The following is a 21,326-nucleotide window of genomic DNA, read 5'->3' on the forward strand; positions in this document are numbered from 1 at the left end:
GCTGCCGTCACCAAAATAAGTATATATGTTGTCAACTTTACTATTTATTGAGACTGGTACTATCAAACAATTCATAGGTAATAGGAAGAGAAGTACTATATTCTATCCCTTTCTTAAAGATTTATATTTATAATAAATTGTGAGACACTTAATACCAACAAGGAAATCTAATTTTCTTTTAACTCAATAATGTATAAATATATTGGATCATGGAGCTCTGTATTTATATACTGTTTATTAATAACCTAAGCCCAGTTCGAGAAACTCTGATCTTGTTCAAAAATTTGTTTTATATGTTAGGAATTAAGTCCAGAATAAGTAACTCATTTGACCAAGTTTACTCATCAAATGGGAGAAGTCTCTAGACTGAAGATCTCTATTCCTGTATTACAAACCATCTTTGTCACTTGATATGCTCTGGAGGTATTAAAACCAAGTATTGCTTCTATTTTTGTGCTTCTACTCTCCCTGGGCCTTCATGATATAACTTCTATCATTCTATGGTATCATTCTCTGCTTTCGTGTGAGAGTGAACACTCCTTTTGGCCCAAGAAACATGGACTGAGCATTTCTGTTTTACCCAACTAGTGCCAGTGAAATCTCAGCAAATCTTTCATTAATTAAAAAAATGTGGAAGAAAAAATGTGAACAGCCCACAAACTAAAATTTGGACACCCCAAGAGAAGACTATAAAATTCCACACTGGGAATAAAGACACTGAGGAAACGTGTCATCTACAAGAGCAAGGTAGGGTTCTTAGGGGGAAAAAAATTCAAGAAAATTTTTACAGAGTAAGGACTCAGAAAAATAAACAGTGAGATTTCATAGTATCACCAATGTGGAGAAGACATTTGGTTCAGGACAGCTAATGTTCCAATGGTTAATCACTAAGTAATTTCCTAAACTAAACACCAAGAATATGAACTGCTCCATGCAAAATGCTAGACGCCTTATGACATAAAACCACATGAAATAATTACTTCACTTGACAGCAAAAAGGATTAAGTATCTATTCAATATGTCACAGTCCAAGCTTGTTATTCTCAAAATAAAAATGTTAGCGTGTACAACAAAAATATATCACAGGAGGAACTGATATTAACTGATCATGCTAAATCTTTGACTTTTCTGGAGTCCAAAGACAAGTGGGCCTTAGGTTGCATTACTACGAACAAAGTTAGTAGAGATGATGGAATTACAGCTGAACTATTTCAAATCATAAAAGATGATGCTGTGAAAGTGCTGCACTCAATATGCCAGCAAATTTGGAAAGCTCAGCAGATGGCCACAGGGATGGAAAAGGTCAGTTTCCATTCCAATCTCAAAGAAAGGCAAGGCCAAAGAATGCTCAAACAACTGCACAATTATATTCATCTCACACACTAGCAAAGTAATGCTCAAAATTCTCCAAGCAAAGCTTCAACACTACATGAACCAAGAACTTCCAGATGTTCAAACTGGATTTAGAAAAGGCAGAGGAACCAATGATCAAATTGCCAACATCTGCTGAATCATCAAAAAAGCAAGAGAGTTCCAGAAAAACATCTTCTGCTTTATTAACTACACCAAAGCCTTTGACTGTGTGGATCACAACAAACTCTGGAAAATTCTTAGAGATGGAAATACCAGACCACTTTACCTGCTTTCTGAGAAATCTGTGTGCAGTTACAACTGGATATGGAACAAGAGACTGGTTCCAAATCGGGAAAGGAGTACGTCAAGGCTGTATATTGTCACCCTGCATCAGTTCAGTTCAGTTCAGTCTCTCAGTTGTGTCCGACTCTTTGTGACCCCATGAATCTGCAGTACGCCAGGCCTCCCTGTCCATCACCATCTCCCGGAGTTCACTTAGACTCACATTCATCAAGTCCATGATGCCATCCAGCCATCTCATCCTTGGTCATCCCCTTCTCCTCCTGCCCCCAATCCCTCCCAGCATCAGCGTCTTTTCCAATGAGTCAACTCTTCACATGAGGTGGCCAAAGTACTGAAGCTTCAGCTTCAGCATCATTCCTTCCAAAGAAATCCCAGGGTTGATCTCCTTCAGAATGGACTGGTTGGATCTCCTTGCAGTCCAAGGGACTCTCAAGAGTCTTCTCCAATACCACACTTCAAAAGCATCAATTCTTCAGCACTTAGCCTTCTTCACAGTCCAACTCTCACATCCATACATGACCACTGGAAAAACCATAGCCTTGACTAGACGGACCTTAGTCGGCAAAGTAATGTCTCTGCTTTTGAATATACTATCTAGGTTGGTCATAACTTTTCTTCCAAGGAGTAAGCGTCTTTTAATTTCATGGCTGCAGTTACCATCTGCAGTGATTTTGGAGCCCACCCTGCTTATTTAACTTATATTCAGAGAACGTCATGTGAAATGCCAGGCTGGATGAAGAACAAGCTGGAATCAAGACTGCTGGGAGAAATATCAATAACCTCATATATGCAGATGACACCACCCTTATGGCAGAAAGCGAAGAGGAACTGAAGAGCCTCTTGATGAAAGTCAAAGAGGAGAGGGAAAAAGCTGGCTTAAAACTCAACATTCAAAAAACCATGATCATAGCATCCGGTCCCACCACTTCATGGGAAATAGATGGGGAAACAATGGAAACAGTGACAGACTTTATTTTCTTGGGCTTCAAAATCTCTGCAGATGGTGACTGCAGCCATGAAATTAAAAAACACTTGCTCTTGGAAGAAAAGCTATGACCAACCTAGACAGTATGTTAAAAAGCAGAGACATTACTCTGCTGACAAAATTCCGTCTACTCAAAGCTATAGTTTTTCCAGTAGTCATGTACGGATGCAAGAGTTGGACTATAAAGAAAGCTGAGCCCCGAAGAATTGATGCTTTTGAACTGTAGTGTTGGAGAAGACTCTCGAGAGTCCCTTGGACTGCAAGGAGATTCAACCAGTCAATCCTAAAGGAAATTAGTCTGAATATTCATTGGAAGGACTGATGCTGAAGCTGAAGCTCCAATACTTTGGCCACCTGACATGAAGAGCCAATTCATTTGAGAAAACCCCAATTCTGGGAAAGATTGAAGGCAGGAACAGAAGGGGCCAATGGAGGATGAGATGGTTGGATGGTATCATCAACTCAATGGACATGAGTTTGAGCAAGCTCCTGGAGTTGGTGATGGACAGGGAAGCCTGGCATGTTGTAGTCATGGGGTTGCAAAGAGTCGGACATGACTGAACTGAAGCCTGTGACATACAAAAGCTCACTGAAGTCTCATCACTACCTTGTGAGATAGATACCTTTCAAACAGATTTGAGGAATTATCTGAAGCCTCTTCTTTTAGAATTTACATTCTGTCTTTAAGAATACAGACTAATAAGAATCTACATTCATAAGAATCTGGGTTGCCCAATTTTATTTCTCCTAATAATCTCCAAATCCCAAGATCTGTTTATCTGCTATGAACTTCTCCAATAGTTTCAACTTTTTAAATATAATTACCTTCATGTGACTTACAGGACCTCTTGGTGGGCATTTAAAAACTGCAACAGGTCCCTCATTTTGTTCAGGACATACTCCAGGAATTCACAACAGCTGTCTCTCTAAGGAGTATTTAAGACTTACAAAATTCTTGGGGTTATTTTTTATGAGACTGAATGTAAAAAGAGGAACACTTATAGACTTTTTAATAAATTACAGATATGTGCTGAATATGTTATTCTTTTATTTAATTCTCACATCCTTCTTATTTGACAAATCTCACTGCAGATGAGAAATCTGAGGCTTAGAAATTATCTTATCTTTTACAAGGTCAAATACAGTGGTGATACCAGGAAACAAACTTCTCTGACTCATTCCATAGCTTGTATTTTTTATGTCTAAAATGTGAATAAGATTCAATAAATAATGATAGTAACCATCATCTTACAGCATCTACGATGTGTCCAACTCCTAGATAAATAGTTCAGTTCAGTTGCTCAGTCATGTCTGACTCTTTGCGACCCCATAAATCGCAGCACACCAGGCCTCCCTGTCCATCACCATCCCCCAGAGCTCACTCAAACTCAACGTCCATTGAGTCCGTGATGCCATCCAGCCATCTCATGCTCTGGCGTCCCCTTCTCCTCCTGCCCCCAATCCCTCCCAGCATCAGAGTCTTTTCCAATGAGTCAACTCTTCGCATAAGGTGGCTAAAGTACTGGAGTTTCAGCTTCAGCATCATTCCTTCCAAAGAACACCCAGGGCTGATCTCTAGAATGGACTGGTTGGATCTCCTTGCAGTCCAAGGGACTCTCAAGAGTCTTCTCCAACACCACAGTTCAAAACCATCAGTTCTTCAGTGTTCAGCCTTCTTCACAGTTTCCCTAGTGGTTCAGATAGTAAAGAATCTGCCTGCAATGCAGGAGACCCAGGTTTGATCCCTGGGTCAGGAAGATACCCTGTTGAAGGGAATAGCTACCCACTCCAGTATTCTTGCCTGGAGAATTCTGTGGACAGAGGAACCTTGCAGGCCACAGTCCATGGTTTGCAAAGAGTTGGACACGACTGAGTGGCTTTCACTTTTCACTTTGGGGTCTCTTTTGAACTAGCCAGTGTGATATGGTCCAAAGGGACAGTAATTTAAAATCATACTGCTTGGTTACTAGTCTTGGGTGCTTAATATTTGGTTAGCCATCTACCTTCTCTGACCCCCAGTTTCTTCACCTCTAGAATGATGACTTTTCAAATGGTTTCTTGATGAGCTGGTATGAAGCTTACAAAAGGTAATATGTGAAAAGTTCTAAACCATACAGTGGCAAATGGTGGTGTAAATATTGTTATTAATTAAAACAGGCTAAGCAAATCTAAAGATGTAGCCTGCCAGAATCTACCCTCCATTATTTTTTCATGAATAAGAAACATCTAAATTTACAGAAAATAAAACAAAAAGGAACAAAGAAGAGATTCAAAGATTAACTTGTTTTGACTCCCATTTGTTAACTTTAAAGACAACACTGGGATAAAAAAAGAGAGAGAATCGTAAAGATCAATCCTGATAAAGATGTTATTTCATAGACAAAGTTAAATGAAATTCACAATGAGGTGAGAAACTGACCTGCTAGCCCAAAAGATCTATGGTAGAACATCTCAACAGACACTGTCCCTGGAAGAATAGCTAAACTGAAAAAAACAGAAGGTCTGACTAGCTTAAAAATGGAAAAGTGGACAATCTGATAGCTATGTGATTCCTTTCACTTTAAATATCCACTAGCAAGAAATTTAAAGGAGTGTATATCGTCTTAATCCAATTTTTTTTCTTAACCAAAAACATTAAGATCATAATTTACAGGCAGGTATTGTTTTGAATAAGACCATGAGTAACAAACAAAATTTTCTCTCATGGGTTTACCTGAACCTAACTTTAAGACACACCTTTTCCTCACCCATAGTTTTCTTCATGTTCAGAACATTCAGAAGGAGCAGTTACATAACAAAACAGATTAATGGGAACATAGATGCAATATATAGAAAACACTTACTTTAATTCTCTGTCCCTCCTGTCTTGCTTTGCTATTTAACTGCTTCATCTCGTGTTTTGTACCTGAGATCAAGAGGCATAAAATACTATTTCAAAATTTGTGTGTCCTTTCTAATTATTGCATTTGATCTCATAGTAGCTATAAAACCTATACCATTTTCCCATTCAAAAATAAAAACAACTGCAAACAGAAAACAGTCTAGAAAATATATGTGTTCTAAGGGAGAAAACTTCATTACCCATCAATACTGACAAATGGGGGACAATGAGAAAAAACTATTTTTTTATTCACACAACTAGATTTTCCCATTTATAAGGGAAGCTATTTATCAAAATCAAACAATCTGGTAGTGGTATAACACAACCACAGCTAACTTGTCAAAACCTAAATAAAACACATGGAGTTTAATTCAGGAGTCATCATTCTCTGGGGGGAGTGAGTCTACATGATTTTGTATGTTTCTCAGTCACTAACTGTGCCAGTTTCCTTTTCCTTTGTGATATCTCTTCTCTTTCAATTATTTTGTGATCTTAATCCTATTATCTCAACATAAGCCTTATTTCATTACAAGTGAGCTTGTGTAGTAACATCCAAACAGATCATCCAATCTCTTGTCACTTTTTCACTTTGAATCCATCCTTCATACCCAATGTATTGATCTTCATAAAACCCTTTGTGCCATTTCCCATGTCAGAGTCTATATTTAATTGGTTCTCTATTCCCCAAAGGATAGACTTTATTTCTTCTACAGAAAGGTTATCTGCCTTATCATACTAATCACCTACAAAGCAAGGGGTTATTTGGTATTTACTGCATTTGTGATTTCGGTGCCTCTGTAACTTATGGTGCCATCATTCTATATTTCCAAAACGTTTCCTTTCCACCTTATTTGCGCAAGTACTGTTTCTCCTACAGTATTCTATTCAAACATTTCCTATTCTAGTACGTCTTTCCTGACCACCCAAATTTCTCCCTCTCCTGTAATCTCATGGTACTCAATGAAATTACCTTGGTAATTAGTTATTTGGTGCCTAATTAAAGCTTTTCACTGTGGCCTTAAAGAGTTAAAGTTCTATAGTTTACTTAAAATAAATATTACTTGTATTACTAATCATATTTCCTGAACTCTAAGATACACGTCCATTCACTTAGGACATTAAAAAAAAACAACAGTGCATCCACAAATCTCAGCATGGTAAAACTAGGGAACCACAGTAAATGCACGTTCCAAAAAAGCAGCCAGACAACACTGTCATCCTTATTTACAAGCGTAATTCTCATGCCACTGTGCTCTAGTGGGAGAAGAAAACAACATGTTCTCTCTACTCCTAGATATTCCCAAGGCCTCTACTGTCCAATGTAAATTAACTACACACCAAGTTCTCTCAAAACTTCACCCAGTATAACTCTTTCTGGGGTCAGAATTACCTCTATTTTTTGTTTTGGATAGACAGCATATAAGGGGAACTATGCTTCTGTTGTGCCGTATCTAACTTGCTACCCATCAAACTTCAGAGTGCCTCTTAGCCAAGCTATTCCATATATATGAAGGAACAGATATTGAATACCTGCTAAGAATGGAGAGAGCACTAAGGAAAATTCAGATCCCTTTAGCGACATCTGGCACAGTTCAGAAGTTGATAGAGAAGTAACATTAAACAAATACAGATAACCTTATGGACTCATTTTAGTGTCTAGAATCTGAAAGCTCTATGTTTACTCTAGTTGAATTTTTAGTTATTTTTGCTTCCCTTAACCCAAGTACCCAATCGATGGATTTGTGTATGATGCTCAGAAGTCTATAACAACCTCTGAATCTTTGTACCCTAATATTTTCATTTTCTATAATACCTGATCTGGTCAGTCAAGCTGCCATCCATGTATTTTCCTAACAAGTGACCTGAGAAATGACCCCTGATGGTGCTTTTTAAATAAACTGAACCCTCATATCCCTTCAGGGCAACAGGTAACACAAGCCACAATATGTATTACAATGAAAGACCTCAAAATATACCAACTATTTATCCTTAAACAGAAAGTTCCTGACATTATTTTGCGCTGAGTCATATACAGCCGCTAAACTAAGTATTTTAAAGCCAACTCATCACCACATAACTGGTTTTCCCCTTCTCCACTAATAGGTCTAAGTCCGGAACTGCAGTAAGGTAGTTATTATTAGTATCCACTCCACCCCATCCCCTCCACCAATGAAAAAAAGAAAAAAAGGTTCGAGGAGAAGAGAAGTAACGTGTCTAGAGTCATACAGCTAACAAACAGGAGTGCCAGAAACAGAGCACAGACATCTTGATTTCAACATTCAAGCTCTTAAATTCTGCACTATTCTGTCTTACAAAACACTATACTTGCTAGGCAATTTTTAAAAAAAATCAAATCATGTCCAATGTCTTCTTTAGAGATATCACTTGCAGCTGCTCTTCTTTTTTCTCCTTTGCCCTCTCTCTTTTCCCATTCCTTTAGTATATGGCCGAAAATTTTGGATAATTCTTTGAGCTGGGAATACTAAGGGGGTCAAAAATACTAGCACAGAATTTAGAATATGTGAGTTCTAGGCCAGAATCTGTCATTAACTATGCAATGTTTCTAGCCAAATCTCATGTGTATTTTGTATCAGCAGCACATATCTCAATCTAGCCAAATCTCAAATTGTGTTAGTTTCCTCATTTAGGAAATAAAAAAGACTGGATATAAATAACGAACACACTTTCCAGTTTTGAAAATTCTATGATATTGCCAAATGGGGAGGGAAAAAAAGAGCAACACACACAACTATTTCATTCTGCAAACCACATTATAAAGAGAAGGTAAAACCATGGTAGAAATTTAGCAATTAGAAAAAAATAAGCACACAAACTCTACTCTGTTGAATGGTGTTTCTTTTCCAAAACAACCATCATGATGGATTATATGTAATTTGAAAATACTCATGATTAAACAGCCAGCTCTTGGTCATTGATGGTAGCTATAAATATAACTTCTATTAGTAGTGACTTATCAGTGAACTCATACCTTTTAAATTAAGGAATGCAAACTCTGTATCTTAGCAAAGAGTATCAACAAAAACTTCTCTTTCTTAAGAGCCCTCTCATAACCCCTAGACAGGATATAAACTCCAATGGTACAATAGCACTCTGAGCTCAGTCTAGGTTGGGGAGCAGAGCTTAAGATGGCAGGAAAATCAAGATGACATGGTCCCTTGGAATTTCCATAAATTAAAATGATCAAACATTTTGAAACAGAATTTGTACATGAGAAAATATAAGCACAAAAACACATAATGAAATATTAGATATCTGGAGAAAATAATAATGCTGATAATAATAGTAGCTTTCATTTATCAATAAATGAAGTACTTCACAGCTATTACTGCATTCCGTCTCTTCCAAAATCCTACAAAGTATGTGTAATATTACCATAATTATAGACATTACAGACCTGAACCACAAAGAGATTATGTAATTTGCCCAGAGTCATGGGGTACAACTCTTTAGAGGCTGTGATCTTAAATAAAATACTTCACTAAGTAGTGTCATCAATTAGAGCAATAATTTATAAGCACAGAAGAAAAGTCTATTACCATTAATTAATACAACCCTGCACTTCAAGCTTAGATCAATTTTGGTTCTTTTCCCTCCAAGAGGGAAGATCTTCAAACACAATCATTAGTGTATCTAATGATTCTTCTTCAATTTGATTATGTTCAGCAAACATATAGAGCATTCATTATGTATAAAGTATGAGAAAGACTAAAACTTTTATATCAAAGCTTGACAGAAGATTCCTGCTTTCTCAAGAAAGAAATTGAAAGGGAAAGAAAATCAATTTTACATCCTTTACAAATCTAAAAGAAGTAAAAGTGATTAAGCATGACTGAATCAGGCAATTCTTATTCATTACACTTACAATACAGCATATCTGTAAATGTATTCATTCACTTAAATGTTTGTTACAAACAGATCTAGTTGATAAATTTTGACATATATAATTAAGAGTCAACACTTATAGAACACTCACTATGTACCAGACACTGATCTAAACACTCTACTGATCTAAGCACCTCTTTTTGTACATGTATCTCTTTTAATTCTCACAACAATTACCTTATAAAGTAATTATTATTAGTCCCCTTTCACAAATGAGTAAACTGAGCTACAGTGAATTTAAGTAACTTGCCCAGAATCACATATGTAGTAAATGCCAGAGCTGGGACTCACACCCAGGCAGTCTGGCTCCAGAGTATGTGCTCTTAATCACTGCCTTCAAAGAAGAGGGGAAAAATCTGAAACTAGAATAAATCATTAACACTGTAGAAAATAAGAAAAATCATAATATTCTCTGGCCTTTACACCTGGTCAGAAATGTCAAATATAGAAAACATTCATTTGCAGCAAAGGAACTCATTCATTATATCTCTGCCCATGTCTAACTTAACTGAGATTAATCAATCACCCCTTTCAGTCTCTTGTGCTTTAAATTCAGTCACACCTTCACAGATTTTTGAAACTAGAAGTGCTATTCAATCATCTTCATGCTTTTGTCTGTTCACGTGCATGTTTTTGTTCTGCACAGGTGGGGAGTAGGTCAACACTGCAGAAACCAGAACTCTAATAAAGACAGAGGAGGCTGAGAGAGATACCACAAATATTGTGTTACTTCCCTTCAAGTATCTTAAACATGTTCTGTCCCATCTTCACATTTCCTAAGAAATGTCTACCATTTCCTCCATAACCATTATTAGGCATGGTGTTTATTTCTGTGTCTGCTTAACAAAAACTCTGCAGTGAATGATGTGCAGTGGGTAGTTTTGATAACTAGAAACTCAACCAATCACTTGTACCCTATGATGCTACTTTTCTGGTAGATTTGGCAAAAAAAAAAAGGGCAGACACACCAGAAAGAGCTTTACTGGAGTGACTTTTTTTACTTCTGAAAGAACAGGCAGAAGGCTAACACAGGATAAGAAGTTTGTGGGCTCTTAACCATAAAATGCCAGTGGAACTCATGCATCAAGTTTACTGGAGCAGAATGGTATCTTCATTAGAATTAAAGTCAGGACTTATTAGCCAAAAAGTATAAACAGCAAAAATTCTCCTTGGAAAGTTGTTAAATAAATATTGAGCTCAACCTTCATGAAATTTTGCACAGCCAATCTTGTAGCCTAAAACTCATAGTTAATACAGTATTAATAGCTTTTGCTGTTTTACAGTACTGCAAAATTTCTTTCTTTCTTATAGTTTTGAGTCGGGGATGGAGGAAAACAGCAACTCAGATAGTCAAATCCATCTAAATTAAAAGCATATGCTTCACAACTCCACCAAACTACTCATTCTGCTGTTTTTACAAACCTTTTTATCACAAAAAGTAAAATTAAAAATTTTTTCCATCAGTAATGTAAAATCAAATTGTTTATTTAAATGATGTAACTTTTTATGAAGGAAATGTGTTACTTATACAATCTGGTAAAGTCTAAAAGATCTCATTTATATAATTTCTACAAAGGTATCTAATATTTCACAAAAGTTTAAACTGACTTGCTAATTTTATTCACAATGTGTCAAAACTAGCTTTTAGCCAAAGTCATTATTTATTTCTAAATTTTAAAAACTCAACCTATTAAAATATTCAGAAGAATTAAGTATTTTGTTCAACTGAAATTTCTATTAACAAACTTATATTCATCTATACTTATGATTAATAAAAACATGGTCAAGATGATGGAAGATATTTAATAGTAAAACTAAAAAAGTTAAAAATACTCTTAAAAAGGAGTGTTGAAGGCAGTTGCAAAGATAGCCTTAAATGTCTCTCTCCTTGGTGAGAAGAGTTCAGGAGATAGATAAATGTTTTGAAATTATAAAGAAAATTCAACATCTTGACTAACTCAGAATCATGACTAGGATAAATAGAAGAAAGTTACTGGAAGAGTAGATTTTACCAGGAACAAAAAGAAAGAAGGGTAGTAAATCCCTGCTCTATCTGATCACTCAGCAGATGAGTAGGGGGAAAAAATGTGTGTGTGTAATATGTGTGTATGTGTGGTTCTATGGGGTATCTTGAGATTAATCTGGATTTTTGTAATAGAAAACTACTATAAAAATCAATTTAACTTTTCACTGTACATAATGTACACTGGAAAAAAATTTAGAGTAAAAAACAGCATTTCAATTTGACCTACAGATCAAATAGCAAAAAGAAAAGCAAGATTTGCTTTGAAGTACATCTCTAAAGGAAAACTTAATTTCAGGAAGATAAAATACATAAATGTTTGGATATATTATTGACTTCCCTGGTGGCTCAGATGGTAAAGCGGCTGTCTACAATGTGGGAGACCCAGGTTCGATCCCTGGGTTGGGAGATCCCCTGGAGAAGGAAATGGCAATCCACTCCAATACTATCGCCCGGAAAATCCCAAGGACAGAGGAGCCTGGCAGGCTATAGTCCACGGGGTCGCAAAGGGTTGGACACGACTGAGCGACTTCACTTTAAAAAGAAAAGCAAGATTTGCTTTGAAGTACATCTCTAAAGGAAAACTTAATTTCAGGAAGATAAAATACATAAATGTTTGGATATATTATTAAGGTCTCTTCTCTTAGAATCCTATTTGTACTCAAGTAGAAAACTTGAAAGTGAAGTAAGGTACAAAGGCACCATTTAATGCATATTAAGAAATAACATGATATCACACAGCAACTCAAGGCTTAGAAAGAAAATAATCCAATATTAATTAACAAGTAGTACTGTGTCCTCCAATACACAAAATTCCTACTTCAAAATCAAAATAGGAAACATATTTCAAATTCACAGTATTACTCAAAAAATAAAAAATTTTTAAAGGTGGAAGGAAATTGGGACACCAGCCAGTTTATCCACAGATAAAATACCATGTCTAAGATTAAGCAGCAAGTTCAAAGCAGAGTCAGTAGTAGATCCTATGATACCCAGAACAGTGGTGTTTATACCACAACCCAGCTTTTGCAGCACTGATTCCAGAAAAGTAAACACTAAAACCCATGTTCAACAGTGTCTCTCTCTCTGTCTAGTTATTTGGATTCCACTTGGATATTCCAGTTCTTCTCCAAAGTATTTAAAATAAACATTTACAGCCAAATAAAACAGTAAAACCACATACTTTAATAAGTATTTTTATTCAGCATTTTTCAATGCAAAACAGTGTAACCCATATGGAGACTATGAATTCCAATCACATTATTCATGTTATCTTCCATTTATACCAATCTAATTCTGGAGTTAAGTACCCATAAATTTTGTGCTTGTCTATTTTTTCTAGGTTAATTCTGAGGGAAATAAACAGTTCATCATTTTTCAAAGTATGACTCTTTAGAAAAGGTATCTCTTAACCTCAGCAATTTACTATGGCATCTGGGAGCACAGCACTTAATTTTACTGTCAACTCTTCGGTCTACTTTTCAATCTCTCAGTCTCATCTTTTAAAGTTCAGGGGGATTTTTTGTTTTGTTTTCTTAATTGTTAGAAAAGGCTCTAACCTTTTACCCTTTCACTGTGTAGAATGTTAATTTGGTCTAAAGTTGGTACTTTGAGAGCTCTCAAAGCAAATAAATACAAGAAGAAAAATGACGATCTTTGGAGAATACTTAGTGAGGCATTCCAAGCTCTTCCAACTTTAGTAAAAGGTATTATAAGTAGTTAAGGTGTAGAATAACATCAAAAATAATTGTTTGTAGGAGACAAAATAAACTCCCAAAGTGTAACAGTTAATGGAAAGAAGTAAAGCTACTGTGAAGGTACTGGGTATTCTCCCATAAAATAAGATAATCTTTACTTCTCTTAAGATACAGAATTCATATATGAAAGAACTTACTTATTCTGCCAAATTATCTTTATAGTTTTGATCAAGGGTTAATGAGCAAACTTACTCTAGATGAGTCATAAGAAGGACTTGGTTGACCACTTGTTCCCCAAGATGTCGTACCTCCTCGTTCATCCATACCTAAGGAGAGAAGAAAGTACACAACATAAATCCAAGAGAATACTATGATGGGTTTTGTTTGGTACAGCAGAGACTACAATTCAGTGAGTGGTATCTGCATTTGATTGGAACTGTCTGTGTATCAATCTTTGTCTCAGAAATCTGCAGAAATAAGTCATTTAGGAGTATCTTTATCACTGCTGTATACAATGCTCTAGAGCTTCCCTGGTGGCTCAAATGGTAAAGAAGCTGCCTGCAATCCAAGAGACCCAAGTTCAATCCCTGGGTCGGGAAGATCTCCTGGAGAAGGGAATGGCAATTCACTTCAGTATTCTCGCCTGGAGAATCCCATGGACAGAGGAGCCTAGAGGGCTACTGTCCATGAGGTCGCAGAGTTGGACATGACGGAGCGACTAAGCATGCATGCACATGCACACTCACACATACAGCTCTATATGCACTGCAGAATTTTAGAGCCAATATAGGTCTTTGAACACTTTCAAACAAAGGATAATCTAGGTCTCTCTACCTGTGCACCCATTCTAAGAGTAGACGAAATCTCACTTTCAAAGTTTAGCACTGCCTCCATGAAAATATGAAGTCAATAAAGGTTAGAAAATGAAGCAAGTTAAACAATTGCTCAAGTTAATAAACTGATTTCTACCAAAGCACTCAGTATTCTTAACTGAAGATATCAAACTAAATCAAGCTATTTCAAACCATATCATATCAACATTAATGATATTAAAATGATGTGACAACTTATCGTAAGAAAATCTCCCCAAAAATCTGATCCTAAATGAGTAGATCCACTCTTAGGAAAAGTGCAAAGGAAAGCTCAATGCGAGAAGGATAAGTTACCATGAACAACGGAACAATTCACTGTTCTCCTTAATAGACTTTCTGAAGTTTTGGTGCCATTATTTCCATCGTCCAACCAACCTCCAGAAAAAGCTGAAAGAATTGGAGATCTCTCAATCTAGCCATTTATCCCTTTTCTGTTTTGAGAACAGTCTTTCTTATCCTTGACACTTTCCCAATCCTTTCTGACCTTCTTTCTATGGTGAAATACAAATGCTTGGCTTTTTTTGCTTCATTCTTGCATGAGAAACTCTAGATGCTACAAAGACAGCTTTTTATTAAGTTTAGAACCTCTTTTTCTTAAAAAAATAGAAAAGGAAAAAAAATCCTTGATGTCTTCTGAGATTTAGGTGAGAAGTAGTCTGAACTAAGTTAAATATTACAAATTCTCCCGTAACTAACCACAAGCCCCAGGGCTCTTTCATACAGACAAAATCGTCATTTAAGTATTAGGTGACAACAGGAAGGAAAGGAAGTCAGTGCCCAAAGTGGAATACACTAATTACTAATTCATGTAATAGGCCCCTAATTTATTGTTTTTATGATTCTGTACTTCCTACATCAAAAGCAATATAGAGAAAAGATGGGCACTACTACAAATAGCACACCAAACATAATTTCAAGTGAAAAAGAAGCTTTGAAAACACACAGATTACATGTAGGAAAAAAAAAGTGTCCTGTTCATTCTTGGAGAATTCTCAGTAAAATTCTAGATTTACTTCTACAAGTTCATGTAAAGAATACCAAGAATATTCTTGATATAAGAATACAAGAATAAAGAATACAAGAATATCATGTAAAAACACACTGTTACCATCTCTTCAGTATCCATTTATCTGTGATCCGTTTTCCAAACATTTTAGATATGATTCCAATCAGACTCAATCTAAGACAAAGACTATTACTGATCTATAAAATCCATTAATATAAAACTACTTATGAAATTGCATATAACTTTAGGAAAAGTTTTATTTAAAAAAGCTCATACTTTCCATTTGTGACTTTTTTCTACATGTGTTACGATTTTTAAAATATCATGTAGCAAAAGTAAAATATGAACATAAACTGGTTCCTAAAAACAGGTTCTCAAATATTTGTACACCCATAACTCATAGGAGCATTATTTACAATAGCCAAAATGTGGAAGCAAGTTCAACATCATTGACAGATGTATGGATAAACAAAATGTGGTATATACATACAATATAATATTATTCAGTTTAAAAAGAAAGGAAATCCTTACACATGCTATAACCTGAGGACACTGCGTTAAGTGAAATAAGCCAATCACAAAAGGACAAATACGGTTTGGTTTCACTTACGTAAGATACCTAGAGAAGACAAATCTACAGAAACAGAAAACAGAATGGTGGGCCTGGAGGCGGGATGACTTCCATTGAACATTTAGAACATGGAAGACAAACTTATTTTGATGATCCTATTCTAATGAAAATAATTCATTTTATGATTCCGAACTGTCATATCAAATAATTAAATATGAGGGCTATGTGTTATTTTCAATACATTTATTTTTTAAAAAGAGGAAAAATAGGAGCCTGTTACTGAAAACATCTCAGACAAAATGTTAAAGTCATTAGTAAGACTTTGAGAAAACACATACTTAATTTTCATCATGTGACACTAACTACTTACTCAACATGTAAGAAGAGCAAAGATTAAATGAAATGGTAATTAATTAAGCCATGAACTAAAGAGTACTGCATACCAGTGATACTAACATGTAGAGGACTCAAAAGATGCTATAGAATTTAAAGGATAGGCTAGGGTTTAAACTTAGAGCTCTGTAGCTTTATTGTTAAATGTATCCAGACTCTGAGTAGAAGAAGGTCGTGGCTGGCACTGACAAAGCAAGAGTCATCCTTTAGCACAATGACTCCTTTCTGCTGAAGACAATAGCTGTACAAACTGAAATGTAACAGGAATAATAAACTTTCCAAAGCATCAGCCATAAGACCAAGGTAACCAGGAACCAAGAAATTAAACACAGAAAACAAACAATAGAGAAACTGATCAAAATCTGAAAAATTACTTATCAACAAGAAAATACACCATAGTTGTAATACAGTAATTAGAAGGGAAACATTTCTATTAAGATATGCCTGAACCACCACTGCCATATATTTTTCTTTCCTTCCTATTTCTAGCCTACACATGCCAATTCAACAAATTCTGATATGCTAGTGCCTCAACTGACAGATTAAAATGGTAGATCCAACAGAAAATTTAGCAATAATTAAGTAGAAACACTTCTGAGTTTTGCTTAACTTTCTAATCCACTTATTCTATTTCTATTCAACAAAATTAAAAAAGATTAACCAATAATTTAACTAATGCAGAGATTTAAATGACACTTTTTTATCTTTTATATACAGAATCTAAGTACCTGCTTTTCTGAATGGAACCAATTAAAATCCAATATATATTTTGATTCCATGTGTCTCAATATAAAAGGCATACTATTTTATTTAGTATTTTCCAGTAAAGAGCAAACATTACATTTTAGACCCAGTATCTAAAAATACTGGTTTGTGAATTAAATGCAACAATCTGCTTCTTTCTTTTGTGAAACATTCAATACAAAAAATAATTAAAAGCAAATCATAAATTACTATACATACAGGTACTTCCCTAAGAAGTGGGCCTGGGCCTTCTGGCCTGGGAACCTGAAGAAGGAATAAAAGGTGTAACCAAAGTTTTGAGATGGCAGAGAGCAAGACTCATGAGGAGCAAGTAAAACATCTAGTGCTAATTTCTTTTCTATGAAGGACTCAGATACCAGTCTGCTTGCTTCTTCTCCACTCCACCACCATTTTCTACTGAAAGCATTCCCTTTCTTGAGTCAATATAAACTTATGTCACAGCTTCTATCCCACTCCTTTCATTTTCCTAGCACAAAGTATTAGAGACTTCTCTAAGTTTTTCACAATGAGCAAAAACTAGAAACGAGTTTTTTTTAATTACTGACTTGTTTTATACCCTATATGCCTGTTTCCCATCTCGCCATCACATCTGGGCCCCCAGAGTATCTAACAGTACACAGTTTGTGTATATAAAGCATTATTCAAGGCTTAGTGAGTGAGGCTCAGACAAGAAATGCCTGGAGGTAAAAGAGGTGAATGACAAGTAGAGCTGCTGACCAGCTCCTCTTCCACCTGTCACCACCAGACCTACACCACCTAGACTCTTTCACCCTAGACTACAAGGAGGGTAAAGGGAGAAACAGGTCTAGACCTGGAAAATATTTCAGGTACTGGTGGGGAGTCTAGTGAACAGAGGACTGAAAGGGAAAGGAGTACAATACAAAGAATATCCCTGCAGCAAAGCTGCAAGAAGTCAACACAGCCATTTGGCCTGGTATTATGCCAGAGAGCTTATCCTTGTGGGAAAGGGACATATATAAATTGGGAGGAAGGGCACAGGGGATGATTGTATACTTTTCTGTCTACGTCACACACACAGAGCTTTCAGTAGCCCTGAAATCAAGTTTTTATTCTAGCAAATAAAATGTACTTCAAAAATACCAAATCCCAACACTGTTATAAATAAGGAAAAGATAATATACTTTTGTAGGATTGCCATCTGCTATAGGGTGATTCAATAGATAATGTGATAAAAGAAACCTGCCTAGAGATAGTTATGTCAGATACCGAAAGCCATGGATGTATCGGTTCAGTATTTCTTCACTCAGTGTTATCTGCAGAGTAATGATATTCCTTTAGATCAGACTCAAAGGCTGCAATCAATTGTAAAATAATATACACTTAAAAACCTACCATCATTTTTTATATTTTTTTAAATTTTAGATACTTGTGAAGTAAATCTACTGATATGTTTGTCAGAAACTCACTGTGAAACAGAAACAACTAGAATATAAAAGCAAACCTTTGATTTTATGCTACAAATGCATGAAAAACAAATAAGATAGAAAAGCTATGGAAATGTAGAAATTGTAAATGTAGAAATTGTAAAGATATTTAGAGAAGACCTTCTGCTTCATAGGCATACACATGGCTTACAGAAGCATTTATTTTACTAATAAAAACTTGAGCTTCTGTACAATGAATTGTCAAATTAGAAAGTTTGATTCTTTTTAAAGTATGCAAGAGGGCTTCCCTGGTGGCTCAGTGGTAAAAAATTCACCCGCCAATGCAAGAGACATGGGTTTGATCGCTGATCCAGGAAGATCCCACAAGCCAAGGAGCAACTAAGCCCATGGGCCACAACTATTGAGCCTGTGCTCCAGGCTGTGCTGGAGAGCTCAGAACGTTCCTGTGCTCCAGAGCTCAGGAACTGCAACTGCTGAGCCCATGCGCCACAACTACTGAAGCCTGCGTGCTCTAGAGCCTGTGTTCCACAATGAGAGAAGCCAGTGCGCTACAGTTAGAGTAGCCTCTACTTGCTGGAATTAGAGAAAAGCCCACGCAGCAAGGAAGACCCAAGCACAGCCCAAAATTAATAAAACATGCAAGAAAATAAGATCAGTAAAAAGATTTGAAGGAATGATCTTTTTAGCTCATCTTTAAAATTTAATCACAATTTCTGTTTGGTATTGATGAGAACAAAGATTTACAAGCAGGGATATTCTAGTGCCAAAGTACACTAGAATAAGATAATTAAGCATGACTGATTTCAATAAAATGACTTATTTTGAAAATAACTTCCAAATAGTGATTTTTGCTATGCTATTTTTACTAGCCACATCACTCTATATAAATGTCCTGTAAATATACAATTAAACAGGGCATTAACAGTGATTTAATCAACGATTTAAGAATAGAAGATCAAAAGGAAAAAGGTAGATGACCAAAAGGCAGGTCTATCTGTTTAGGAAAAATTAAAGAACTGCCTAATCCCCAGGGAGTGAAAGAAACTAAGTTTTCAGAGGGCAAGCAGGTATTTTGTACCACCTTTAGAACTATCTAGTGACCTGATACACTGAGGATTTGCTCTGATTGTCTAAAGAGCCATTCTAACCCTGACAAAGATCTTGAGCTACCTCCAAACCTCCTCTAAACTAGCTGGCTGTCAAATTTCTGGCAACGAGGCCCTCTTAGTGCATCTGAGAAGCAACTGCAGTACTCCTCTGTAGTCTGAACAATGAAGCCCCACACCTAAACAACAATAACATATATTTTCTTCAATAGAGGCACAAAAGAAGTTGCCTCAAAAAAAAGGCCCAATGCCTCTTCTCCAACTCTGGATAAGTCTCAGCCAAAAATGTCCCTATTCGTTCCTCAATGATACAATCCCATTAGATTTACCTTGTAAACAGTTCTAAAATCTGACTCAATATTTTTAACATGATCATCTTAGTCTGAGTCACCATCATCTCTACCTGTATCATGGCAACAGTGTTTTGAAAAGTCTCCCTGCTTCTTGGCCCTGCAACAGTGTGTATTCTCTACACAGGAACTAGAACAACCTTTTCAATACAACTCAAATTCTGTCAATCCTATGTTCAAAATCTACTCATCTCATTCAGTATTAAATCCACTGGTCAATAATGTTTCAAAGTTTCCACTTCCCACCTCTCTGACTTCATCTCCTACTATTCATTCTCTTCAGTTCAGTTCAGTTCAGTCGAGTCGCTCAGTCATGTCGGACTCTTTGCGACCCCATGAACTGCAGCACGCCAGGGCTCCCTGTCTATCATCAACTCCCAGAGTTCACTCAGACTCACATCCATTGAGTCCGTGATGCCATCCAGCCATCTCATCCTCTGTCGTCCCCTTCTCCTCCTGCCCTCAATCCCTCCCAGCATCAGTCTTTTCCAATGAGTCAACTCTTCGCATGAGGTGGCCAAAGTACTGGAGTTTCAGCTTTAGCATCATTCCTTCCAAAGAAATCCCAGGGTTGATCTCCTTCAGAATGGACTGGTTGGATCTCCTTGCAGTCCAAGGGACTCTCAAGAGTCTTCTCCAACACCACACTTCAAAAGCATCAATTCTTTGGCGCTCAGCCTTCTTCACAGTCCAACTCTCACATCCATACATGACCAAAGGAAAAATCATAGCCTTGACTAGACAGACCTCAGTCGGCAAAGTAATGTCTCTGCTTTTGAATATACTATCTAGGTTGGTCATAACTTTTCTTCCAAGGAGTAAGCGTCTTTGAATTTCATGGCTGCAGTCACCACCTGCAGTGATTTTGGAGCCCAAAAAAATAAAGTCTGACACTGTTTCCACTGTTTCCCCATCTATTTCCCATCAAGTGATGGGACTGGATGCCATGATCTTCGTTTTCTGAATGTTGAGCTTTAAGCCAACTTTTTCACTCTCCTCTTGCACTTTCATCAAGAGGCTTTTGAGTTCCTCTTCACTTTCTGCCATAAGGGTGGTGTCATCTGTATATCCGAGGTTACTGATATTTCTCCTGGCAATTGTGATTCCAGCTTGTGTTTCTTCCAGTCCAGTGTTTCTCATGATGTACTCGGCACAGAAGCGAAATAAGGAGGGTGACCATATACAGCCTTGATGTACTCCTTTTCCTATTTGGAACCAGTCTGTTGTTCCATGTCCAGTTCTAACTGTTGCTTCCTGACCTGCATACAGATTTCTCAAGGGGCAGGTCAGGTGGTCTGGTATTCCCATCTCTCTCAGAATTTTCCACAGTTGATTGTGATCCACATAGCCAAAGGCTTTGGCATAGTCAATAAAGCAGAAATAGATGTTTTTCTGGAACTCTCTTGCTTTTTCCATGATCCAGTGATCACTCTTTTTCTTCAACTACATGGATCCCTGTTTTTGTTCAAGCATGCTCTCTCCTTAGGGCCTTGCCACTTGTCTTTCCTCTTCATAAAATGCTTCCCCAGACATCTGAATGGTCTGTTCCCCGAATTTCCTTCAGGTCTCTCTGTTTAAATGTTGTTATGGAGGGACATTACAATCTGGGTTTTTTCCCCCAGTACACTGACAGCTCCATGAAAATTCAGTGTTTCATGTTTGGTGCCTGGAACAATGCCTGACACACAGTAACCACTAACAAACATTTGTGG

General features: G+C 36.6%; 1 protein-coding gene across 1 annotated transcript in view; it reads right to left on the bottom strand.

Moving 5' to 3' along the window:
- The window catches only part of TCF12 (transcription factor 12), a 402,539-nt gene that overhangs the window by 243,812 nt on the left and 137,401 nt on the right, over positions 1-21,326 (bottom strand). Inside the window, exon 4 of the mRNA XM_052646128.1 lies at positions 13,398-13,471. Within this exon, the coding sequence (XP_052502088.1) occupies positions 13,398-13,471 (74 nt within the window). The remainder of the gene's footprint in view (positions 1-13,397; positions 13,472-21,326) is intronic.

This window comes from Budorcas taxicolor, chromosome 10 (genome assembly GCF_023091745.1).
Source record: "Budorcas taxicolor isolate Tak-1 chromosome 10, Takin1.1, whole genome shotgun sequence".
In the NCBI taxonomy this organism is placed as follows: Eukaryota; Metazoa; Chordata; class Mammalia; order Artiodactyla; family Bovidae; genus Budorcas; species Budorcas taxicolor.